General features: G+C 44.0%; 1 protein-coding gene across 2 annotated transcripts in view; it reads right to left on the bottom strand.

Annotated features, from left to right (window-relative positions):
* The window catches only part of SUFU (SUFU negative regulator of hedgehog signaling), a 104,915-nt gene that overhangs the window by 76,395 nt on the left and 989 nt on the right, over nucleotides 1-27,531 (bottom strand). For both annotated transcript variants that reach the window (XM_069461095.1, XM_069461096.1), the window contains exon 2: nucleotides 24,012-24,146. In XM_069461095.1, the coding sequence (XP_069317196.1) occupies nucleotides 24,012-24,146 (135 nt within the window). The remainder of the gene's footprint in view (nucleotides 1-24,011; nucleotides 24,147-27,531) is intronic.

The following is a 27,531-nucleotide window of genomic DNA, read 5'->3' as shown; positions in this document are numbered from 1 at the left end:
CATGCTAAGTGAAAGAAGCCAGATACAAAAGACTACATATTATATGGTTCCATTTATGTGAAATGTCTGTAATAGACAAATCCATAGGGACAGAGGTAGATGAGTGATTGCCAGGAACTGGGGTGAAGAGGGAATAGGAGTGACTGCTAATGGGTACAGAATTTCTTTTTGGGATGATGAAAATGTTCTGGAATTGGTTGTACAACCTTGTGAATATACTAAAAGTCACTGAATTGTACACTTTAAGAGGGTGAATTTCAGCTGGGCACAGTGGCTTACACCTGTAAATCCTAGAACTTTGGGAGGCTAAAGCACGAGGATTGCTTGTGGCCAGGAGTTCAAGACCAGCCTGGGCAACATAGTGAGACCTCATCTCTACAAAAATACAAAAATACAAAAAAAAAAAAAATTAGTCCAGGAGTTCAGGGCTGCAGTGAGCTATGATTATGCCACTGCACTCCAGCTTCAGTGACAAAGTAAGGCCCTGTCTCAAAAAAAAAAAAAAAAAAAGGCAATTTTCATGGTATATGAAATTAAAAAAAAAAGAGCTAGTATCTCATGTAGGCCTAAATGGCTAGGGTTGGGGAAGGGCCAACCACACCAACTAAGCCAGGTCTTTATCTTGCTCTACCTATTAATAGCCATTATGATTAACTGCGTACTTAAGTTTGAGGCCTTGGATTAAGCACTTTTCCTATGTCATATCATTTCTCTAACAACTCTATGACTCAGTGCCATTGTTATCCTCATTTAACCAACATATGAGAAATACTTAAGGAGTTTAAGTAATGTTCCATAAGGCACAGAACAAGCGATAGAGCTCAGACTTGAGGTCTGACTCCAAAGCCCATATTCTTATTGCTGTGTGACCACGGACAAGATATTTAGGTTCTCTGTGCCTCAGTTTCCTCATCTATAAAATGGAAATAACAACAGGAACTATTTCTCAGAGTTGTTATGAGGAGTCAATGTTTAGAAACAATGCCTGAAATATGGTAAGCATTATATCACTTACAATAAGTGAAGGAAGTCAGTCACAAAAGATCATATATTGTATGATTCCATATATTATATGATAAATAGTATAATTTAGAATATATAATATTTATATTACATCAGATGTCCAGAATAGGCAAATCTATAGAGATAGGAAATTAGTGGTTGCCTAGGGCTGGGGGAGGGGGGCCAGATGGGGAGTGACTGCTAATGGGAATGGAGTTTCTTTTCAGGGTGATGAAAAATGTCTATAATTAGATTATGGTGATGGTTACATAACTGTAAATATACTAAAAACCATTAAACTATACAGTTAAAATAGGTGAACTGTGTGGTATGTGAATTATAGCTCAATAAATGCTTTGTTTATTTTTTAATTTGGAAAAAAACCAAAAACCTGAAAGAAAAAAATTCTCAAACTAGAAATAGATATAGATAGATATGGATATATATATATATATATCCCTTAAGCATAAGACAAGATGTTCAACCTCACTCATAATAAGAGAAATGCAAATTAAGACACTGAGATACTATTCTCACCTATCAGATTGGCAAAAGTTAAAAAGTGTGGTATTACATTCTATTGGTGAGGTTGTGGGGAAAAAGTAAGCCAAGTAACTTTTGTACACAGTATGTTGATAATATTATCTTCAAGCTAAAGACAAAGAGAGCAGTAAATAAATATTGCAGTATAGTTAATAGTTTTATTTTTGACAGTAGTATGTATGGGTTAGTAATTCTGAAACTACCTTTGGTGTAAATGTATTGTAGATAATGGAAGCCAGGTTTCTTTCATTGTCAGGAAAGTTAAAAATAGGTAAATACATGTCAGAGTGAGAAATATATTAAAAAGCCAGGCTAGATTGAACCCTATAGGTATAGTTTTAGAATTGGAGGTATCAGTATGGACTCGTGGTATTTAATAGAGAGAAAGATATAGAAATAGAGAAATGTGTGTGTGTATGTGTGTGTGTTTCCCAGTTCTTGCGACTGAGAGCAGTGACACCCCGGTATCAATGATAATACCTAGCACACCTGAATCTTGTTTTCTAAATACCATTCTCCACTAAAAGAAACCAGGGCACTGTGGATAAATGGCTGATTCCAGGGCTGGGAAAGCACAAAATGACCCTGGAACTTTGTGTTGCCCCAGAAAATAAGGAAGTGCTCAAAGAATGCTGGGAACATGCCAAAAGTAGGGAGAAGCCAAACTGAAGGGCTCTCACTAGCCAAATCTAGGATAATCGGAACATCAAATTAAAGGACATTAATAAATTATAACCTATTAATTAAAATAAGAATCTATGAGTCCACACTGATTGTAATGGTTCTGGAGACACCGGCTCTATAGATTTTGGACTTGCCACCCTCCATAACCACATGAACCAATACTTTGTCATAAATATCTTTATATATCTACATCTATATTATGTATATAGATCATATAGATAATATAGATATATAGATATGTATCTCCTATTGGTTCTGTTTCTCTAGAGTACCCTAATGCACAGATATAAATAAATGAATAAATAAGTACATATGGAGAAGAAAAAGCTCTTCCTTATAGTAAAATCTCAATCTCAATTACTAAATGTAGATGCAATCATGGAATTAGAAATTACCAGTTGACAACCATCATAATAATAAATGATTCAGGCAAGAATCATCAATGGATGCTAAAACTGGTGGGTAGAAAATCTGATGAGAAACAAGATGTTGACATAGCCTCAAAATGCCTTCCCACAAGATACTTATTAATTACTAATGTCAAAGCACTAACTTTATAGTAGAGAAACCTGGCATACACTGCTTTAACAAAGCAAAGTAATTAGACAGTGTCAACAGTAATTAGACAAATCAACATCAAATGCCTCCTGATATGATCACTGAAAGGCACAACTCTTGCGATATTCCTACCAAGAAATGCATATCCTGATTCTAATCATGAGGAAACATCAGGCAAATCCAAATTGAAGGACATTCTATAAAATAACTGACCTGTACTCTTCAAAAGGTCATGAAAGACAGAAAGATTGAGGAACCATTTGAAGGAGTCTAAGAGACATTGGCCGGGCGCGGTGGCTCATGCCTATAATCCTAGCACTCTGTGAGGCCAAGGCGGGCGGATCATTTGAGCTCAGGAATTCAAGACCAGCCTGAGCAAGAGCAAGACCCCATCTCTACTAAAAAACCAGAAAGAAATTAGCTGGACAACTAAAAATATATAGAAAAAATTAGCCGGGCATGGTGGCGCATGCCTGTAGTCCCAGCTACTCGGGAGGCTGAGGCAGGAGGATGGCTTGAGCCCAGGAGGTTGAGGTTGCTGTGAGCTAGGCTAATGCCACAGCACTCTAGCCTGCGCAACAGAGTGAGACTCTGTCTCAAAAAAAAGACATGACAACTAAGTTACTAAAACAGACTTCATCCTGAGCCCCAGGACTCTGTAGTCACTGAAGTAGGGTGACCAACTTGTCCTTGTTTGGCCAGGACTTTTCTGGCTTTACAACTGAAAGTCCCATATCCCAGGAAAAACCATTAGTCCCAGGCAAATTGGGACAGCTGGTCAACCAACTCTGAAGTGCCACTATCTGACCCACACTAAGCAAAATGTTGCCATGTTTAAATAGCACCAAATATGGTCCCAGCTACATGGGAAGTTGAGGAGGGAGGATCACTTGAGCCCAGGAGTTCAAGGCCAGTCTAAGCGATATAGCAAGATTCTATCCCTTAAAAAAAAAAAAAAAAAAAAAGCAAAGCAACAAATATGCATCAAGAGCCACCAAAATGTCAGCAATGCAGGAGCACAGTCTCTGGAGCCAGGCTGCCTATGCCCAAATCCCAAAAGCTGGCCCTGCCACCCCTCCTGGCTGTATGACCCTAGGCAAATCACTTATCCTCTCTGTGCCCCAGTTTCTTCACCTGTAAAATGTGGATATGAAAAGTGAACTCTAATGAAAACCATGAACTTTGGGTAAGAATGATGTGTCAATGCAAGTTCATTGACTGTAACAAATGTACCATTCTGGTACAGGAGTTGACAGTGGGGGAGGCTGTGTGTGTGCATGTGTGTAGAAGGCACTGTGTAACTTCTGCTCAGTTTTGCTGAGCATCTAAAACTGCTCTAAAAAATAAAGTCGATCTTTAAAAATGGAGATATTAGTAGCTACCAATGGTTAACATACGTATAATATTAATATATAAAACACTTAGAACAGTACCTGAAACACAGTGGGTCTAAGGGTCAGCAACTACTTATAGTAGTAGATCCCAGTTCTGGTAATTTACCCTAAGGGAATAATCTTGTATTTGGAAAAAGCCTTTTTGCGTAAGTATATTCAATAGTATTTATAAGAGTAAAAAGTTCAAAAACAATCTCAATGTTCTAAAGTAGAGGTATTATATAAGTTCTGGCACATTGTGTGGTGGGACATTACACAGACACTGAACATGAGCATTCTGAAAGCAGAAGGACTAATTTTTGAGAGGCAAAGGATTCTCTTTCCATCTCTAACCGGTGAAGAGGAACAGGAAGTTTACATCAGAACCCCACTCTATTATCTCCATTGGGCCGGGCGCGGTGGCTCACGCCTGTAATCCTAGCACTCTGGGAGGCCGAGGCGGGTAGATCGCTCAAGGTCAGGAGTTTGAGACCAGCCTGAGCAAGAGCGAGACCCCCGTCTCTACTAAAAATAGAAAGAAATTATCTGACCAACTAAAATATATATAGAAGAAATTAGCCGGGCATGGTGGCGCATGCCTGTAGTCCCAGCTACTCGGGAGGCTGAGGCAGGAGGATCGCTTAAGCCCAGGAGTTTGAGGTTGCTGTGAGCTAGGCTGATGCCACGGCACTCACTCTAGCCAGGGCAACAAAGCGACACTCTGTCTCAAAAAAAAAAAAAAAAAAACCCAAAACCAATGAAAAAAAAAATAAAATATTATCTCTATTGTTTTCTGTTCACCTATTGTTAACTGTGGGATAAAAATAAACATAACTCCTTTTAAAATGGTCATGAGGCCCGCCTGTAATCCTAGCACTCGGGGACTGCAAGGGGGTGGGTGGAGGGCGGCAAGGCAGAAGATGGCTTTGAGGTCAGGAGTTCAAGACCAGTCTGAGCAAGAGCGAGACACCATCTCTACCAAAAATAGAAAAAAATTAGCCAGGCCTGGTGGTGCGCACCTGAAGTCCCAGTTATTGGGGAGGCTGAGGCAGGAGGATCGCTTGAGCCCAGGAGTTTGAAGCTGCAGTCAGCTACTTTGATGCCACTGCACTCTACCTGGGGGGGACAGAGCAAGACTCTGTCACAAAAAAATAAAAATAAATAAATAGAATTATCATATGATCCAGCAATTCTGCTTCTGGGTATACACCTGAAAGAATAGAAAGCAAGACAAACCAATGTTTGTACACCAACGTTCATAGCAGCACTGTTCACAATAGCCAAAAGGTAGAAGCAACCCAAGAGTCCATTAACGGATGGATGGATAAACAAAATGCAGTAAATACACATAATGGAATACTATTCAGCCTTAAAAAGGAAGGAAATTCTGACACATGCTACAACATGGATGAACCTGAAGACATTAAGTGAAGTCAGTCAGACACAAAAGGACAAATATATGATTCCATTTATATGAGGTACCTAAAATAGTCAAATTCATAGAGACAAAATATAGAATGGCGATTGCCAGGGTTTAGGAGAAGTAAGGAATGGGGAGTTAGTGTTTAACGGGTACAGAGTTTCAGTTTGGGAAGATAAAAAAGTTCTGGAAATGGAAAGTGGTTATGGTTGCACACCAGTGCAAATGTACTTATTTCCACTGAACTATAAACCATTGCTAAAATGGTAAATTTCGTATTATGGATATTTTACCACAAATAAATTGTCATAAAAACTGAAACAAAATTTAGCATAAAGTATGATTCAAAATATTTGTGTATACACACAATATAAAAATGTGGATAAAATATATATGGGAAAAGGAAAGAAAATACAATAAAATTAGTATAGTATATAATTTTTCTTTTCCAAACCTCTTTGTATTTTCCAAATTTTCCACCATTTAGATTCTCTAACCTAGACTATAAACCCCATGAAGGCAGGATTATGTCTTGTTCGTTACTTAATTTGCAGGTCTGGCCTGAGAGGCTTCTCATGGAATCTGCTGGTGAGTGTTCATATTGACGCACCAAGAATATGACAGGAGAGGCCCAGGGTCAGGCCCCTTTCTCTAGAAGTGGCCCGGATACTTTCATTGGTCTCTGGAGCAAGGAATGCCAAGACAGCTAAGGCTGCTGCAGACCCTGTGAAGGTGTCAGTCTCAAGCTCAATGCTGGTGTCAGAAAAAAGGGAACAGGGGACCATTTGCCTCAGGAAACATATGGCACAGGAGGCCAGCCAAGTCCAACTTCAGAACCAAAGATGATGTCACTTCATTCCCTACAAACGCTCTAATTGTCTCTTTTTCTTCCCCTACCTCCTGGTCCTCAGCTAGATGGAGAACTAGTAAGACTAGTCCTTTATCCCGGGGTCAGTCCTCCTTCTAACCACCCCTTCTTCTTGGGAATTAGGCTGAATTCCTGCCTTACTGGGTTGGATATTCTCTCCCAGAAGAATGGAGCCTCTCGGTCCTATGTTGGGGGTATAAATTCATAGAACTTTTCCTTTGGTGGCCTCCCTCTAACACACACATCTCCCATGCCTATCTCCAACAGGCACAGGGACAAGCCTAGCCTTAGCTCCAGCTGGACTCAGAGACTACAGAGAAATCTAAACTACAGACCTCCAGTTGCTCTGGGGCTCTGCACAGGAGGCTGCCCTCTGTCTTCCAGGGCACACCAAGCAAGTCCAAGGACCACTCGCCCAAACTCCAGCACATGCTTGGAGCACCAGCTGCCTTTCCTATTTGCACCAAGCTTCCTGAGAAAGTCAATCTGCTCTAAGACCCCCAGTGCTGGCCCAAGCCCCATGAGCCACTGCTCTACCCCTTATACCTTGAGGGCATCACTGGAAACCACCTCACTAGGGAAAGCAGAATGTGTGCATTTCCCCTTGCAAGGCCTCTGGCTGTCCCCAAGAGGACTTCCTAGGTGAAGAAAGAAGGACAAAGTCAGAGCGCCACTTTCTCCAGGGTTCAGTCCTTGCCATCTTTTCACCACCATCTCCCCAGACAACCTCATGAAATGGCTTCAGCCACCATGCCCCTGGTGAGGACTCCCAAATCTATCCCCAAGCAAAGAACCAGACGCAGCTATTTCTAACTCAGTATATGCAAATCTGAACTGAGTATCTTCTCAAGCCTGATCCTTCTCCATCTTTACCTAGCTTGAACAAGAAGAGTACCACTGGGGTAGCCTGAATAATGGTCCTCCAGAGATGTCCACATTCTAATCCCTGGAACTTGTGATGTTACCTTGATGGCAAAAGAGACTCTGTAGATGTGATCAAAGATCTTGAGATGGAGATAATCTTATAGTGGATTACCTGGGTGGGCTCAATCTAGTCACATGAATCCTTAATGGAAGAGAGAGGTAAAAGAGTCAATCAGAGAGATGTGACCTGAGGACCCTGCCTGCCGTTGCTTTGAATATGGAGGAAGGGGCCATAAGCTAAGGAATGCATATGGCCCAGAAACTGGAAATTGCAAGAAAATGAATGTTCCCTTAGAGCCTCCAGAATGGAACACAGCCCAGAGGACACCTTGATGTTGACCCAGTGAGACCCATGTCAGACTTCTGGCCTCCAGAACTGTAAGATAATAAATGTGTATTGTTTTAAGCCACTAATTTTGTGGCAATTAGTTATGCCATCACTAGGAACTAACACAGCCACCAAGCCAGAATCTTGGGAGTCATCCTCCAGTCCTCCCTCCCCCCATGTGCAGCCAGTCAGGCAGTCACATCTGGAGATCTTCCTCCTCCCTCCTCAGTGGCCCTCTCATCTGTCCTATTCTCTCCATCTCAACTGCCCCATCATGGGTTGGCATTCTGCATCCCTCACTTGGGTGGCCAACCATGCTCTTCCTCACTGATCTCCTATCTCCTGCTCTGTTTAGTTCTTCACACTGATGGTCCCAGGGAATGATACACCTTTCTCCTTCTTAAAAATCCTCCAAAGCCCATCCACATCCCGTACCTGAAGGACAAAGTCCAGACTTCTCAGTAAGCCTCACAAGGCCGCCATGAACTGGGTCCTACTTACCTCCTCTGCTTTACACTCTAAGCTCTAGGCCCAGTGAATGGACTGGCAGACCTATGGACACACTAATGGCTTCCTCACCTCTGAGACTCTGCACAGATTGTTCCCTTTTTCTTTGCCCTCTGCTAATTTTCAGGAAGGCTCAGGTGTCACCTTCTCTGAGTCGAGTGCCTGTGCTGAGCATCTTCTCTTTGCCCTTCCATTACCCTCTATAGCAAACAGATCCTAACGTGGCCCCTATACCTGTGAGGAAAGGAATTCTGCCAATAATCTGAGGAAGCTTAGAAGCAGATCCTTCCTCCTGGAACCTCAGATGAGCATGCAGCCAGCTGACACCTTGACTGCAGTCTTGTGAGACCCTAAGGTTAGCACTAAGCTAAGCTATGCCTGGACTCCTGACGCAAAGGAGATGTGAGAAAATAAATGTGTGTTGTTTTAAGCTGCTGCTATGCGGCAATGGACAACCAGTATATCTACCCTGCTCTCTGCCCTGAAAGGCCGGCCTATTTGGGCTCCTGAGCCCTCTGGCTTCCAACTGGGTTCAGCTGTGGGAGTTCTGACAGGAAATCAGGGTGTGTGGGAGGAGAGAGAAGCCAGAGCTCCCTCCCTGCAAGATAGCCTGCAGCTGGCTACGCCCCTCCATTGAAGGTCACTGCTGAAGGTCAGTCTAACGAAGAGCAGTCTACACAACTCTCTCCTCTAGGTTCTCAAATCCCATGCCCTCCGCTGGTCCCTTCAGCCTTACGAGAGTAGCAGCCACACCAACCACAATCCCTGGGTCACTGCACTACCCTCCATGGTGCTGCTCCTTTATATAATAAATAAACCTCCTTCATTATCCTATTTTGAAGGTGCCAATCTCTTGTTGGGACCCTGACCAATACAAGACCCCTACCACCTCTTCCTTATTCCTGTGCAAACCTCAATCATGGGACTCTTCTTGCCACATTGTAACTGCCTTTCTATGTCTCCTATTAGGATTTACCCCTTTGTACACCCCCACTGACTGGCACAGGAGTGTCAGTAAAGGCATGCTGAATAAGGGATTGGGCACCAGCCCAGTGAGAAGGGTGACCAGTTCAGCAAAGCCAGTTGGGACTACAAAGGCTGGGCAGTGGCAGTAATGAGTCTGAGCCAGTCCCAGAATTTAGAGCTTCTGACACTGTCTCTGGGGGTGCCTGGCACCTTGGTCAAGACTCAGATTTTTGATCTGTCAGTTTACACAATGAAGCAATTACTACCCTCCATGGTGCTGCACCTTTATATAACAAATAAACTATTTTCCTGGTTCACAAATGTGAGTAAAACTTTCACATTGGAATATTTTCCCCATTATGAAAGGAGTATAAATATCATCTATTATAAAATCAGGAAAACCATATGTGGTCCTCTCCTTGACCACTGCTTTCTTGTTGGACATGAGGTTGCTTCCAAAGCTGTGTCTTCCGTGCTTTGGCAAACATCTTTATGCATATCACCTCTTTTTTTCTCCCATATTTGAATTATTTCCTTGGGATTAAGAGTCACAGAATAAGGCCAGGTGCAGTGGTTCACGCCTGTAATCCTAGCAATCTGGGAGGCTGAAGCAGGAGGATCGCTTGAGCTCAGGAGTTCGAGACCAGCCTGAGCAAGAGCGAGACCCCATCTCTACCAAAAATAGAAAAAATTAGCCAGGTGTTGTGGCACACACCTGTAGTCCCAGCTACTCGGGAGGCTGTGGCAGGAGGATTGCTTGAGCCCAGGAGTTTGAGGTTGCAGTGAGCTACTATGACACTACTGTACTCTACCCAGGGTGACAGAGTGAGACTCTGTCTCAAAAAAAAAAAAACAAAAAAGAGTCCCAGAATAATATTTTAAAAGTTGGTTTGTGAGCATTTAGGAAAGGAGGCATTACCACCAGGATTCAGGTCAGGGGGAAAGAGGGTATGTGTGCGCGTGTATGCACATTCCCATAACCAAGACTGTATCAAGTCTGGCTAATTTCATTCACCTTTTTGGGTAGGGTCACCAAACTGGTAGGTCAGGGAAATGGGGCAGGCCAGGGGTGTTAGACAGCATTTATGATACTGACTTGCCCTTCCACCCTTAGGTGCCACTGCACCCACACCATTACCAACCCTGGGCTGCGACCCTCCAGAGACACCCTATTCCCCATGTGCCCGGCCCTTGCCATGACTGTTGCTGACCCCTCAGCCTGAAAGGCCCTTCTAGTCCAGCCTTATCATCTCCAGTCCTCTTGTCAAATCACATCACCATGTCTTTAAATAAAATTATGTGCTTTCCCACACCATGTTCTCCCAAAGTACTGTTTTCTCTCTAATGCAGTACAGTATGTGGTCTCCCCACATTTTAAGCAGGGACCTCTCTCGTTTATACTGGGGACTCCTGCCATTCTTCTCCTTACAAACACTGAACACAGAGCAATGCTGGGCACTTAGTAGGTGCTCAATATGTATCAGTTGCCTGACCACTGGTGACTTGCACATAAATGTTTACTAACGAGACTGAATCTGAGAAAAGAGGCAAAGTTTTACAAGATTTAAAACAGCAGAGAAGGGGTAAGGAGGAACTAAATGCCAGCCCGAGGTTATGGGCTGAAGGGCTTAGGCAGAGTGGGGAGCCTGCTCACAGTGACAGAGAAGCTGAGAAGTGAGGAAGGCGGACGTCAGAGATTCTTAGTCTTGGGCTCTTTGATCCTCTGGAGGTCCCAGAATGGATTTAGGGTAGAAATTGTATAAAATTATACCACTCCACGATCCCAGTAAGATGCTACAGAGGAGCCCAATGAAATGGGCAGGAATACAGGCCGTGGAGGCCAACTGAGCTGACACAAACCCCAGCTCCACCGCTGTCTAGCTGAGCCATGGGCAAGTTAACTCCATGTACCCCAGGTTCCTCATCTGTAAAACTGGGATAAGAGCGTTCACCTCACGGAGTGGTAGGAGCTTTAGTGGAACAGCATAGTGGCTGGTCCCCAGCACCTTCCACGGAAGCTAGCAGGCATCTTTCCTTTTCCAAGTACTCACTAGAAGCAATCCCTGCTCATCATTTCTCCCTTAAAATATCAGCAGATGCCTCCAGCTTTCCCAACTTCTGGGCTCCAGAGCTTAACCAGCCCAGTCCTTCAAGAGCTGCCCCAGGCTCCAGCTTCGCCCAACTTCCCGACCTTGGATCCCTCCCCAATCCCTCAAACCAGGCCTGAGATTCTTCCTGACTGCTACCATGCTTTGAGTCACAGTCATTATAACAGAATTCAGTAAATAATTACTAAATAAACATTTGCGGAGATGATGTTTTTATTTTGAACAATTCACAATTACTGATACGTTATTAGCCATTTGAAAATAGTATTTGGTGATAACACAAGTACTACACTAGGGTCGTAAAACTTTGTAAAATTATTTTGAAATATGCTTATATGGCTAATATTTTTTAAATTTCCAGTTTATTAAATCAATTTTATATAATCTTAAAAAAGAAAGATAAAAAAAGAAAAAACACATCCGCCAAGACTCTACACGCTCACATTCTGAGTGGAGCGTCTGTTAAGGCCGCAATACACGCAGCCACCTTTGAGTTTTAACTCTGAGTTGCAGATGCTCTCTTTCTGCTACACTTCAACCAACCAGATCCATGGAATGCATGTGTCTCACTCAAATAGATGTTTCCTGACACCCCTTGCTGGGAGCCAAGGACCGTGTTCCCACAGCATTCCTCAAGTTTAAAAACAGTAGCTCTCAGGGACTGATTCAGCTGAGAATCCAGCCAAATAAATTCTCCCAGCTCCCAACACTTCAGGCAGCTTAACTCTGTCCTGGGCTTTCAGTGAGCAAAGAGATTCCTGGAATGAGACATGAATTTAAGAAAAGCCCAAGCCAAGATCAGCAGACCCTTTCTTGCATGGCGGTGAAAGTTCACAGACAACCATCCCCTAATGGAGATCTGCTATACCTTCTTCCCTCTATTCCCAACCACCGTCCTCCCCGCCCCCAAGAACCCAAGAATCAGTCCCCAGGGAGATCCCAAGCCAGCCTGGTGGGCTATAGGAAGTCCAGGCCAAGAAGAAGCCTAGTGTGTGGATTTCTTGACATCATTGTGATAGCTCCCACTCTTGGCTTGGGCTTAAAGCAATATCTTTACAAAGTCTTTTTAAAAATAAAGACGGGCTAGGTCAATGGCGGGAAGATCACAGTCTGATTTGGGAAGCAAGGTGCTCTCTGCACACAGGTGTGCAGCTTGGGGCTTCTTGCTGACACACGGACCATGGTATCTGCCCAAGGGCCTTTTGTCCACCCACTAACCTCCAGGACTCTGGGAAACCAGTTGTCCCAGAAGATCGAGACAACTGAAACAGGGTAATAGGAAGAAACAAATCTTTTTAGCATTTCAGTTTCCCAAGGGCAAGGACTGTACTTTTTGTGTGTTCTGTACATGGGCACATCATGTCATAGCAGAGCAATGCTAAATGGTAATAATATTCCCATTCAAAGAGATAATCAGACCAAGATACTCAACAACAAGTAAAATAAGACAGTATTAAAAAGCAGTGAGCCTTCCTCTTAGGCACTATCAAAGTCAGATTCAAATATCTTACTGGCATTTCCTTTGAGCCACTTTTGCTGCTGTTTCCTTTTTAGGGAAATAAAACCATCACTCAACTCAGTTCTCCCGCCTTCATACCAGTGCTGAAGTCCCACGCTACTAGAAAATCTCCCTAAAATTCTGCATCACATCATCCCTTTGCTGCCCTCCTCAGTCAACAAATAATTTGTTAAATGTCACATTCTATCCGTTGCCTTCAAACTCTGCAACCTCATCTTGCTCCACTGTCCTCTTCTGTTACCAAGCCCTGGACACACGGGCCTTCTTTCTTTTCCTTGAACACCTCAAGGTCCCTCCTGCCTCAGGGCCTTTACACCAGCTGTTTTTGCTGCCTGATCTTCACATGGTTGGGTGACTAGGGGCCCCAGCATTATATAACTCCAGGAACACCAACTATACAGAATAATATGAACAGTCTCCCGGAGTTGTATGAAGTGACAGCCCTGGCTGCCACCTTGTCACTGAGGTCTCAGTTCAGACCTTCAAGGAAGTCATTACCGATTACAGTTAAATGCACCCTCTTCGCCCATCTCAACCCCTGCTTCTACCTGGGTACACTCCAGCACATCATCCCTGCTTTATTTTCAACACAGCACTTGTACTATCTAAAACTTTATATAATTTTTACACATTTCTCCCATAAGAATGTAAGATCCGTGAGAATAGAAAGTTTGCCTGCCTTGCTGTCTATGGTATCCCAAGTATGTAACAGAGCACTGGACATTTAAGTGATGTGCTCTAAAACCTTACAGAAATACATTAAGTGTGTACCATCTACCAACCACTGTGCCAGGTGCTGGGGTGGGGGAACTCCCTCACCTTCTAACACAAGGTTCAGACATTTTTACCAAAATCACATACCTTCTCAAAGAGAAAGGCTCCGCTCCTATAAAAATGCCCTTGGAGTGTGTTCCCTCTTATGGGAACAAGGTTCCAAACTGAAGGAATGCTCCTGAATGAGCTAAAAGTGTAGGCTTGGTACTGGGCCAGAATTCCTCACCTCTGGTGATGAGAATGTTTCCCAACTGCCAGAGAAACCCCAAAGTGAGAGCTGCCTCCACCTTATTCACACACTCAACGAACATCTATTGATGCACTGGAGAAACATCAAGGCAAAAACCAGAGAGATTCCTATGCTCAGGGAGCTTACATTCTAGCATCAGGGAGGGAGACAGACAATAAACAAGCCAAATAAGTAAATAAGTAAAATAAGCTAGATGGTGATAAGTGTTTTAAAGAGTTAGGCAGGAAAGGGAGATAGCGCGTCTTGGAGAGGGTGTAGAATTCCCCTTTTAAACAGACTCAGGGAAGGCCTGACAGAAGATATATGGGGAAAGATCTAAAGAGGTGAGGGAGTAAGACATGGAGCTATCTGCAGGTAGAGCTTTCCAGGTGTGGAGAGAGCAAGTGCAAAGGTCCTGAGGTAGAAGAGTGCCTGGCACTTCAGAAGAACAGTAAAGGACCAGAGTGGGTGCCGCAGAGTGAGGAAGGCAGAGCAGCAGACAAGGGAGATTCAAGTAGAGGCTGTGGTATTTGGCTTTCACTCAAGTGAGACGGGAAGCCACTGGAAGGCTCTGAGCTGAGAAATGACTGCATGGGATGCCATGGGCACTGTCCTGGCTGAAGAGCTAGCACAGACCTAAAGGATGCATTTCAGCAATGCTCCTGCAAAGTTCTAACTCCAAAGGCTCCCTGCTCAGCTACTGCCTTCCTTCTGGGCCTTTTCTCTACACAAAACCCCTGGTTACAGGAATGAAAAATTACCAGACTGGCTCCAGGAGGGCGGGAATCAGCATGTCTGCAACCTGATATATTGGAAAAGCTAGAGTGGGAAGGAGAGAGGGTTAGGGCGAGCCATGGTGTCGCCTGTCGGTTTTCACTATGTTTTTTCCTCTAACCAACCAAGCTTTTCAGAAGCATTTAAGAGTCAAATCCATCACAAGCACAAAGCACAGCCAGCCAGCTCAACCCCGTGGGACTGGGAGCTTGGGCCAGGCCCCATTCTCCAGCAGTTACTCCCCACAGCTGTGGCCCCCACACTTCTGACCTCATGTTGAAAGGTCTCAGGTCACGGTGAGGGAAACCAGTGGTCAGAGGCAGGGCTCCAAGTGGCCCCAGGTATCATGTGAAGGTCAGTACTGGAGAAACAAAAGTATCTCCTTGATTCGAGTTCCTGTGGCAAAGCTGATTCTAAGACGAGGGGCTCTGGGAGCCTGAATAACATGGGAAAGAGCAGGGAGGAAAGGGATCTCTGCAGGCTGCTATCTTTGATTAACATGCTGGTTAAAGGGGCCGGGGTCCAGGGAACCACACCTCTCTGAGAAGCTGCCATGAATCTATGTTCTTATTGACAAATGGGCGACCGGCCTAGCTTCAAACACATGCCTGGCCACATTTCTGAGCTCAGGACTCCTGCTCGAAAAGAGTCCTCCACTAGGCCTCAGGCGTGGATCGCAGAAGAGGAAGCAAGGAGGTGCCAGGTGATGGCCTGAGGCTCTGAAGCTGTATTGGGCCCACCTCCCCACAGTGTTTTCAGTTCAAGGACCCTTCAGCCCAAAGACTGAAGGCTCTATTGGCACCAGCACCAGGTTTGTGCTGTTCACTACTACATACTTCACGCCCAGAACTGAGTCCCAACAATGACAATCTGTGTAATGAATGAATGTTTGGCCCTCCATAGAAAAAGAGAGGCCAGTGATTAACACTGGATGGGAACTAAGTATGCCTGCCTACCCATCACCTGGTAGACTTAGTGCCAGCAAAGGACAGCAGGCCACTCTTTCTCCTAGATTCATTGATCAGTCCTGCTGCAAACATACAGTATTATTACATTATTTTATTTCCTATATATGACAGTCTCACAAGCCCTAAACGGTAGCCCATTTATTTCACACAATTACCTGATAGGATCTCACCCATCTCTGAGCATTTGTGCTTATGCCTGTGAACCTTCTGTGTACCTTGAGTACAAGGAGCCTGGGGTATTCTGTAAGCCCAGTCTTAGTCTTCTGTATCCACACACCCAAGAAAAGGAGAAATAGGAGCCACGTAGTATTCATTTCCAGGTGACGTTGATCACCAGATCTTGACTTTTCTAAGAGGAAAAACAACAACAACAGGAACAACACACGCGCTCAGGACACAGCACTGTGTGTGATGGTAAAGCTGTGATTTGTATTTAAAGGATATGGATATTAACTGAGAGATGGGCAAACAGCACAGTCAGTCCACATACACCTAAAACCCTCTTCACTTCTGTGAGAAGCCAAGGAGGAAAAACACGGATTTAATTAATGTAACATGGCAATGGGGAAGAGCCATCTTCCCAAGCAAATGAGCTATTTTCAGAATCTAGAAACCCTAGCAGCAGTGGGCAAGATGAACTTAGAAAACAGCATTAGGCCGGGCGTGGTGGCTCACGCCTGTAATCCTAGCACTCTGGGAGGCCGAGGTGGGCGGATCGTTTGAGCTCAGGAGTTCGAGACCAGCCTGAGCAAGAGCGAGACCCCATCTCTACTAAAAATAGAAAGAAATTATATGGACAGCTAAAAATATATATAGAAAAAATTAGCCGGGCATGGTGGTGCATGCCTGTAGTCCCAGCTACTCGGGAGGCTGAGACAGGAGGATCGCTTGAGCTCAGGAGTTTGAGGTTGCTGTGAGCTAGGCTGACGCCACGGCACTCACTCTAGCCTGGGCAACAGAGTGAGACTCTGTCTCAAAAAAATAAATAAATAAAAATAAAAAAAAAATAAAAAAATAAAAAATAAAAAAAAAAGAAAACAGCATTAGCCACGTAGCTGTGAAGCCTTGGAAAATGTTAAGTCCCAAACTGAGGAGACGCATGCAAATTGGAAGCCCTTTGCACACCTGGGACAGCATTACTCACTATAAATTGTTTATAGAAATCACCATGAGGACAGATAGAGAGCCACAAACAAAGGTGATAGGATTGAGTGACTTCTTTTCTCCCTTCTCTAATTCCCAACATTTTGGGTAAAATGGTTCAATTGTCTTTATAAATGAAAAAAGCAGGCCAGGCCCGGTGGCTCACGCCTGTAATCCTAGCACTCTGGGAGGCCGAGGTGGGAGGATCGCTCAAGGTCAGGAGTTCGAGACCAGCCTGAGCAAGAGCGAGACCCCGTCTCTACTAAAAATAGAAAGAAATTATCTGGACAACTAAAAATGTATATATACAAAATTAGCCGGGCATGGTGGCGCACGCCTGTAGTCCCAGCTACTTGGGAGGCTGAGGCAGGAGGATTGCTTGAGCCCAGGAGTTTGAGGTTTCTGTGAGCTAGACTGACACCACGGCACTCTAGCCTGGGCAACAGAGTGAGACTCTGTCACAAAAAAACAAAACAAAACAAAACAAAACAAAAACATGAAATGTAGCTGAGTTGGATACCTTAGAGGCAAGATACAGGCATGAATTTAGGACTCAAAAGCCAAAGGCCAGAGTCAGAACCTCTGAATCAGAATGCTGGATGAGGGAGATGCTGGCAAAGCCTGACCCAGAACATGAGAGCTACGAGGATCAGCATTCAACATAGAAAAAGGCATGGCCTTGCCAGCACGGTGGCTCACTACTGTAATCCCAGCACTTTGGAGGCCGAGTGGGGAGGATCACTTGAGCACAAGAGTTTGGAACCAGCCTGGACAACATAGCAAAACCTCATCTCTACAAAAAAGAAAAAGAAAAAGGCACGGCCTGGAAGATGGGAGCCCAGAGGGTGGGTGAACAGGGAAGAATCCTGGGACTGAGAGATCAGATTGTGTCAAACCCATAAAGGCTTCCAAGTCTCTTTAGGAAGAGAATGAATTCTCCCAGTGCTGACCAGCCTGGCACCACTCTGACCTGGTGGTCACTTCCCAATACCAGGCCACCTGGACTTTCTTTTAAGTGAGTTTAACTGGGCCAGCTAGAGAAATCTCTTCCCAATCGTCCACTCACTATTGAGGGACTCTCCGAACTGGAGCATTTGGAATCCTTACCCCATGAAGGAAGAGATCATCCATGCTGCAAATGAAAAGGATGAAGCCACATACCCACACAGATCTGCTGGGAACACCCACAATGCCTTAGGTCTTCCTGTGGCTATAAAAGAAAAGAAATTTCCCCTAATATTTAAAAAATGTAGAGATCTAGGGCCTGAAATTCAACCCATAGTGGGAGCTTCGGCTGCAGCGAGAGCTCCACCTCTCCCGCTGACCTCCCTCTGCATGCTGGGCCAAGACCGAGGGCGCCCCATTCTTGCTAGGTGGCCCAGATCCCTTGTTCTTAGCAGAGAACTCCACGGTTTCACACTAACAGCCATCCTGACACTAAACACCTCTGAGAGGAAAGGCAGAGGGACCAAGGCTTCAGGGAGGCCCGCACTCCAGTGAGCCTGCAGAGCACTTCTAGCCTGCTGAACCCAGCTGAGGGTGGGCCCAGGACCTGCCATCTACAGGCGGCTCAGTGAGGCATTGTAGTTGCCAGCTTCACAAGAGCTTTGGGAAGGAAGCAAAGGTGCAGCCAGGGGAGGGACCAAGCTCCCCGGATAGGTGTGTATGGCAAGGGGAGGATTTCTATCGGATAAAATGGCATGTTAAAAAGTTCTTGCAAACCAAGCTTTGAGAAGGGAAAATTTGCATTTCTCAACTGCAGGAGACTGAGGCCACACTAAACAACAAGTGGAAAAGTTAATCTGTATCCAGTGTTTTAATAAATAACTTATGTGGGTGTAGAGCCCAGCTAAGAACATGAAGGGAAAAAGAGGCTCTCCACCAACAGGGTGCAGGCAGCCACAGAAAGCCAGTCAGTGGCAGTTCCAGCCCCAAGGAAGGCAAAAACAGCTCCAAACTCCATCGCACACGCCTGCCAAGAAGTCAGCATTTGTGGTAGAGAAGTGTGGGCTCTACTCATGGGGCTGCCGGCATTTGGGCCAACTCCACACAAAAGTCTTTGGAACCAGCCTGACACATACAGCAGATGACCTGCCCCAGTGGAATCCCACCAGGGAAGTCTGCCTGAGGTCACAAATGCACTCTCCCACTAGCCAGCCTCTCAAGCCTTGGTTACACCCCCTGTAGTTTTTGTCCAGCCAGAGCGCTGGTGGTACCAGGGGCAGCCAGAAATCTTCACAGAGAGTGGCGCTGAAGCCACCTCTTCCGCAGCTCCACACATCCCCACATTCCAGTCCACAGCTGCCTGGCCATAAAGGGAAAGGCCAGAGCTGCAGGCTTCCAACAAGCACTCAGCAGCTGAGGCTCAGCTGTCCGACACCTTCCAAGTCCAGGAAAAGAGCAAAAGGACAGGCTCTCCTGATGAAGTCAGTTGGGGGTAGGTTTAGTGTTCCTAGAAAAGCACTCTGTTTTCCCTTGTGGCTGCCCAGAGTCGAAACTTATTCCATCTCTCCAACTTCAGAAACAGCCTCTTAAGAACCTTTTGATCCAAACAAGTGTTCTCTTGCCCTGTTTCCTTTAGTGAAGATGAACAGGAAAGGAACTTGGGCAGAAACGGCCATCCCAGGGCTCATCCAATCAGCTTGCTCTTCAGCTCTTTTAGGGTTACCAGGGTGGGCTCCCCTCTTGCCCCCCCTGCAGCATACCTGCCAGGAACAAAAAGAAATACAGAGGACCCCTTCCCTCTGCCTGTCCCTACCCTCCACAAGCTGTGAGGAGAAAGATCCGAATAGGCAGTGGTACACAATAGCATTTAATAAATGCTGTTGACTGATTAAAATGGAAAGGCAATACAGCACAGTGGCTAAGAATACAGGCTTTGGGGTCATGAGACTTGTATTCTGATTTACTAGCTATATGACAATTTCTTTAAGCCTGAGTTTCTGTATCTATAAGCAAGATGCAGTAAGAATTTCTTATGTGACAGAAATACTGAGGATAACATAAAATGATAATTTTACATAAAGACCTTAGCACTAATCTATGTCCAGCTGCCACTCTCATTAACTTACTACATGGCCTTCAGCAGCTACCATACTGTCTTCAACTGTACAATTAAGGAAGATGGGCCAGATCAGTGTTTCCTAAGTGTGGAACTTGTCTGTGACAATAAATAATAATGAATCATACTATAAAATAAAAAGTTTCCTTTTCAATTCTCTTTCAATTTTTCTGATCACGTGGAGGGGAAGGTTCTATGTGGTGTCTTTTTTTTCCTCCTTTATTATTTATTTATTGTAATTTTATTTTATTTTTAATTGATACATATACTAATTATACATATTTACAGGGCACAGTGTGTTATTGCAATGCATGTATATATTGTATACTAATCAAATTAGGGCATTAGCACACCTATCACCTCAAACTTTTATCATTTCCTGTGGTGAAAACATTCAAAATCCTTACCTGTAGCTATTTTGAAATATACACTACAATAGCATGTCTATTTAACACCTCTCTCATACTTGCTAATCTCCTGAACAAAGAAAAACTTGGCCTCAGGCTTAGAATCTTCTGTGACAAGCCACAGAATTTAGCTAGAATGTAATAAGGTTGCTTTGTTTTCATTGTGTTTATTTCTATAATTACCTTTAAATTATGGCAAGTGATATTGGTTTCCATATATGGTACCGATTTAACTTTTAAAAATCTTTTCTGGGGGTTGGGTATAGTGGCTTACACCTGTAATCCCAACACTTGGGAGGTCAAGGCAGGAGGATCGCTTGAGTTCAAGAGTTTGAGACCAGCCTGGACAATATAGCAAGACCCTGTCTCTAAAAAAATATTGTTTTTAAATTAGCTGGGGTGCGGTGGCAGCACATATCTGTAGTCCCAGCTACTTGGGAGGCTGAGACAGGAGGATCACTTGGGCTCAGGAGTTTGAGGCTGCAGTGAGCTATGATCACACCACTGCACTCCAGCCCAGGTAACAGAATGAGACCCTGTCTCAAAAAAAAATACACACACACACACACACACATTTAAAAGAGAGGATAATTAAAGAGAACATAAAGTAAATAATCCTACAGGTGGCAAAAATTATGAAGGTAGCTCTTGAAATTTTAGAAACACTGAACTAGAAGATTTTTAAAGTCCCTCTCAGTCCTAAAAGTGGATCTGGTTCCCCAGAGTGTCAGGCTGCAGATCACATCTCCCAGGCCTGTTCCTACAAGGTTCCTCTCAAACTTCACCTCTTCCCAAAAGCTTGCAATCCAGCAGCCTGATTAAAAGTCACTCCGTCCACTTTGCTCCCAGGTCATGTTCTATACCCACAGATTGTAGCATTTATTACTCAATACTATAACCATCTCTTTATGTTTATCTCCCCTCTAGAACATGAGCCCCTTGAGACAGCAATTATGTCTTGCCACTTTATCCCCAAGATATCTATTATGATTTTTTTTGTCTGGTACAAAATAGGTGCTTGATGAATGTATGCTGAAAAATGAAGCAATACTTCAGCCTTTTCTCACTGAATGAGAAGACAAAAGACAGTGAAAGAAGAATTGTTGCCAGAGATTCATTTGCCATAATTCTGACCCAGCACCTCTTAGCACTTAAGCTGGATGGCAGAATATTCATCTTTCTGACCTTGGTTTCGAATACTAAGTTAAATGAGAATTCATTAACCCATTTTTATTATTTTATTTTATTTTGTTTTATTATTTTTTAGAGACAGAGTCAAGCTAGGGATGGATTCTTATTTTTTTTTTTTAGAGACAAAGTCTCACTCTGTCACCTAGGCTGGAGTGTGGTGGCATGATCATAGCTCACTGCAGCCTCCAACTCCTGGGCTCAAATGATTCTCCTGCCTCAGTCTCCCAAAGTGCTGGGATTATAGGCGTGAGCCACCATGCCAGCCAATAAATCATTTTAAAGAGGCTTCACCACATGAAATGTTTGGAAAAGCTGATCTTTCTTCAAGAAACTCACCAAGATCAAGAAGAAATCAGTCACACCAGCATATGACCAATTATAAAGGCACTTTTGATTTCTCCAACATAGACAAGAACTGGGTAAATATCTGAGAACATTCTTTCCATGTTCTTCTAGTGGCAGGATGTAATGCTGGAAAATACTAGGCTTGAATGGTGAGATGAAAGCCCAAATAGAGGTCTCACTCTTATCATAAATGACATATAAATATCAAAGTGCTTTATCACATAGAAATGAAACACATGTAAGGAGGTAGTATTAAACTAGGGAAAATAGTAAGGAAGTTCCTGTTTCAAATTCAGAGGTTGTCCCTCCTGAAATATGGGGCTTTCTCAATTACATTCTTCATGTTATTTTGGGCCTTGGGCCTATACCTGATAAGCAGGTAGACTGGAAGTATCTTTAATACATATAAGAAATGGTATTCTTTTAACTAGAATAAATCTGTCAACAAAAAGGTACAGGCTAGCTGCACTAAATACCTTCTGCAGGTTCTTATTAAAAATATAAATTAAAGTTCAGCATAGTCCCTTAACTTCCCACATCTGTTTGCTATTCTATCTCCATTATTAATATTGTAATGCAGGGCCTCCATTCAGGCAAGAGTAATTCCCTGTTCTCAAAGCCTTCTGCTGACACTGCAGTGGATGCATTGGAAAGCTGTAAATGCAGGACCAGACATTGCTCCCAACACGTGACAAGAGGGAAGACTAACAAGAGAGAAGAGGAAGTTAGGTTGGGCCTATGACCTGAGAAGTGGTATAGACCAATGGTTAAGAGCTCAGACTTCAGACTCAGACAGTCAGTTCAATCCCAGTAACTTCGAGCAATTCATTTAACCCCTCAAGATCAGTTTCCTCATCTATAAAATGGAGGTAACAAGAGAACCTCATAAGATTATAAAGCATTTAACAGAATGACATGAGAGACAGTAAGAACTAAAACAAAGAAAAAAAGTCTATTAAAGTCTTCCTTACCATCATACCATCACCATCTCCAGAATCAGCCTCTGCGCTGAAGCAGGACAGGAAGAGCCCTGCTGCTACTCTTTCAACCTGCCCAGGCTAAGCAACCGCCATGAAGATACAAAAAAGATGGTATAAGGGGCAAAAAGTACGAAAAGTGAAAAACAGAAGAGACTATGATAATACAAATGAAATAAAAAATAAATAAAAAGCTCTTGATTAACCGTGCAAATGAGGAGGAGGGAAGATTACATTTAAATTGAAGGAAATAAATCCTCTGTTTAAAGAATATAAATGGAAAAAATGTTTTTTAAACTATAGATGGTAGCTTATTGGAGTATATGATATAATTGTTTAAGAGGCAATAGAGTGCAGTCATTAAGAGTACGGACTCTGAAGCCAGACTGGGTGTGTTCAAATCGTGGCTCTGTCACTTCTAAGCTGTGTTATTAAGCAAGTTATAGAATCCCTTTGTATCTCAGTTTCCTCACCTGTAAAATGAGGCAAATTTTAGTACCTACCAGTATTATAGGGTTGTTGTGAAAATTAAATTTGTTAGTAACATATACATATAAAAGGACTAGAAGAGTGCCTGACTCATAATCAGTGCTTAATAAACATTAGCTTTTATAATTATTCTGGCTGCTGCTGCTGACTTAACACTCAGTTGATTATGTTTAATTTAGTATTACAATGTGTTTGTTTTCCCTAAATACAAATTAGATGATAACAGAGGGAAGTGGGGGAGGCAGGTAGGATTTAGAAGTGTACAGGGCAACAAACAGAAGTAGGCTAGAATAAAAAATGTGCTGTGGATAATCTGAACACAGATAAATGCAGGTGAAAAGGAAGTAGGTAAGATGGATAAAGGGATAGAGAGATGGATAGATTTGTGATAAAGCAAGTATAGTAAAACATTAACAGTCAAATCTGGGTTGTGGGTAAATGAGCATTCACTGTAAAATTCTTTCAACTTTGCTTTATGTTTAAAATTTTTCATAATCAGCTGGGGAGACAAAAGGAAGTGGACTTGGAAGCATCAACCCAAGTTCTGGGTCATATCTATGCTACCCGTCCTCTGAGCCCAAACTCCAGAGTGAGCTTGAAAAAACCTGATGGTTTTGGAACTCTTGTTCATCACGGACACTTTCCCACACCAGATGAGCAGGAATCAGGTGCTAACATAGACCACTTTGGCACAAAAAGATATAGGCAGAGGGCAGAAACCCAGAGGTTCCACCTGAGAAGTACCAAGCTTACAGGACTATGACATTATCACCCCTGCTCAGGAAAACCTCAGAAATAAGGTTCAAGGCTAAGGAACTGGCAGGTAGAAGGAGAACAGGTGGCACACACTCACTCATGGACTCTGTTGTCACCATAGAGATCACTCAGGCCAAAGCTGATGTAGTGCCAGTGCTCAGGGATGTTGGCAGAAGGGCTCCCCACATTCCTGTACATGCTAACGTAGTCCAAAGGGTCTGGGCCGCCCAACCTGTAAAAGACCAAACACAGGGGTGTCAGTATAAGCCTGGAAACCAAACATTGTCAAGCTAAGGGGCTGTGCCTTACAAACCTAAAGGTCTCATCTTGGAGAAGCCTGGGGTGAAAGATTACTAAAGGGAGGCTACACCTTTCTCAGATGAGGCCGAGGGATAGGTAGCCAAGGCTACACCAACTCCACAAGCACAAGAGGCTCCTTCTGCTACCCCCAACAGGCAGGGCCCCTTTTAGAAATAAAACAGACTAGTTGCCCATTTTGCTTTTTCCTGTTTCAAATTACCAATCCCAAATGGGATTGGCAGGGATTATCTCTCTTCTATGGTGCCTGTATACATGGCAAGCTTCAAGGAAAGAGATGCATCAGTCAATCAATTGGCCTCTGTTGAAAGAACATTCAGAGCATCCCCAATGGGCATTGTTCAGGGAAGCAGAGGCTCCGCTCCACTCCTGCCTCTTAGACAGCTAATTCCTGAAAGCCTATATTGTGCCCTATGTTAATTACAGTTTGTTCTAAACAAACCCAAAGCCTACAGTCCATGCAGACCCCAGCCTGCACCCCATGGACCAAGCTGGTCTTTTATCATTGCAAATGACAAAGGCCAAACTTAGGCTAGCTCAGCTCTGCACAGAGAACTGCAGTAGGAGCAAAAGCGAGCCTTGTGAGCGTCTGCATAAGAAGATGATCCCAGGAGACTGTCACCTCAAAGGTAGAGCTGGGACACAAATGATTTGGGGCCTCTGAAGACCACATTAAATTTCCCCCACAATTCAACAGAGAAGCAGTTGAGGAACAGACTTAGTTATTATCTCACTCTGAGGATTTAATTCAATGAGTTCCCTTTAGTAACTAGTGGTTTTTTTTAAAAAAAGAAAAAAGTCCTGCTTTTCTTCAGAATAGAGAAATTTGGTAGACTTGAGAAACAGACTAAATAGAAACCATCAGCAGAAGAAAGTCTGCACTTAGACCACGAACATTACACTTGAGCTGCCTCAAACATCCAACCATTCCACAGACTGCAACAACTTTGCCTGCCCCGGGACGCTGATGGGGTGGCACTTTGCAACAGGCATAGTGTGCTGATGGAAAGCTATCAACCAAATAAAAGACATGTTACACGTGATCCCAGCAAGTGTGCCAGTAACATGCAATTTAAACACTATTTAAAACCAGTAGGTCTAGTTTCATCCTCTTTTGCCAGGATATTATTTGCCATTGTAGAAATCTTTACTCTCTGTTAGGAAATGCTAAGTTATTTATAGAACTTGTAAGAAAGCTGCTACAAATAGCTTAGAATCTCAACTGAGGAAAAGGGACAAACCTCCGTATCTGTCTTAACTCTGATTTTGCCAAATCAAGTGATTAGTTCTACAAGCAGCTGGGTTTAGAAAAGTTTGTGAGGGAAAGGAGGAAAGAAAAGGGGCGAGATCCCTAGAAGGACCCCCAGAACAGACAGGTGTGACTACAGGCCCCATCTCTGCTCCAGTTTCCTGCCACAAATTCTCAGCCCTGCCCTTCCTGCAGCCTAGGTCCATCCAGCAACAAGCAGCAAAACTGCATTCACCATTCCCTGCTCCACTTGCCATATACCGCTGCAGCCCTCTTTCTGAACAAGTCTCCCAGGAGGTGTCGCATCAAGGAGAGAAACTTTACCTTAAAACACCAACTGCGGGGAATGACCACAAGTCAGACAAAATTAACCTTGTCCCGAAGCAAAGAGTGTTCTGCTCTTCTACTCAGAGAGCAGATGAGTATGTGGAAAAAAATCATATTTTATACTTAGAAGAAGATGTTATCCAACATCTCAGAGTATCCCTCAACTTAATTCCTGGAACATTTGACTTCTCTCCACAGGGCAGTTGCAGGACTGGAGCAGGCCCAGGGCACAGGGTCTGCCTCTCTGCTTTGATCCTTGCTCATCAAAGTCTCAGCTTTCAGCCAGAACGTCTCTGCTGCTCAGGGACCACTGGCCAAAGAGCCACCCTTGTATTGCAAAAGGAATCCCATGGTATCCTGAGCCACAACCAGACCCAGGCGGCCCAGCTCAGTCATCCAGCTATAGGCCTCAGGGGACCCCAAACATGAGGGATATAAATGAATTTTAGGATCTTAATTTTGTAAACCCCTCCAAATCTAAGAACCAGGCACTGAGCTGTTCCCTCTTACATTTTTCTGCATTTAGGCAGCATTTCTCATTTCACAAAGTGCTATACAGTCCTCTCCATTCATCATTACATGCTGGCCCATCTCTGAAGATATGGTCTAGTTAACAAGCTTGCAGCAGGGTGGAAAAAAAATTGCCCAAACCAGTCTTAGTCCTTTGCATGTGCTTCGATACCTTTTACACACAACTCTATCCTTTATAGCCACTTGGGTGACATAAAAAGCAGTTGGCCAAATCTGTGTAGGGATTTCTCCTCACACTCAAATGGAGCCTGAACAAACAACATAGCAGAGCCAGGCTGACTTTTCTCATGACACATGACAACAAGTTCAGCACAACACATAGTTAAATGTAGAGGCACAATTAGAGTGGGTGATTAAGTTAGCAAGAGCTGCTTTTCACTCAGAAGAGCTCTTCAAAAACTCCTCTCAACCAAAGAACCATTTGTCTGCCAGAAAGGACTGCACTGTGAACCACACCTCCTCCTGGCTGCCCAGACAGAGGCTGCTCCACGTGGCCCTCCTTAGAGAGCAGGTGGCTGGTCCCCATCCCCTCCACCACGCTGTCCTCCTCTTTGTATCCTCCCACTAACACAGAGCTGGCCTCAGCCCTGCACAGCCTAGTGACTGCCGTCTCCAGAGGAAGTAAGCAGTTGTCATAAGGAGAAAGACTCAATCCTAAAGGCAGAGGTAACCAGCAAAGACACGATGTCCACTTCCCCCTTTGGATCTATCATTTGCTCACACCCCAAGCAGCTGCAAAACCGTCTTTCAGGACTCACTCAGGGGGATCATCTAATACAGCGCCTGCATGAATGTGGTTGTGGACAGATTCAACCAATACCTCAGTCAACTTTCGGTCCAGAAAGATCATGAAGACAGGCTCTTTTTCAGAGTCCCCATAACACCTCTTTTACCCAAAGGCTGCAGGAAGAAATGTTGCAAACAGGAATGGGAACCTGGAAAAGATCATTCTTACCCTGGGCTACTTGAGAGTTACCTTCGGCCTCCCAGAGAAAATACAGCTAGTGGCCAGGAAGCTCCTCTTAATGTCCCACTGCACTCTTTCCTCCCTGCTGAGGTCCCAGGTCTCCATCATTTACTTCCCACTGGAAGTAGGAAACTGTGGTCTCCTTCAATCCCGAGCCAAATCACGGACCTCCCTGTCCCTGTTCTTAGCTAATGTCCTAAAGCAAAGCAGCTGCAGAGCCAGAAC

The sequence above is a fragment of the Eulemur rufifrons genome, chromosome 28, assembly GCF_041146395.1.
Source record: "Eulemur rufifrons isolate Redbay chromosome 28, OSU_ERuf_1, whole genome shotgun sequence".
Classification (NCBI taxonomy): Eukaryota; Metazoa; Chordata; class Mammalia; order Primates; family Lemuridae; genus Eulemur; species Eulemur rufifrons.
The sequence above is the reverse complement of the archived record's forward strand: the minus strand, read 5'-3'. Positions and strand labels throughout refer to the sequence as shown.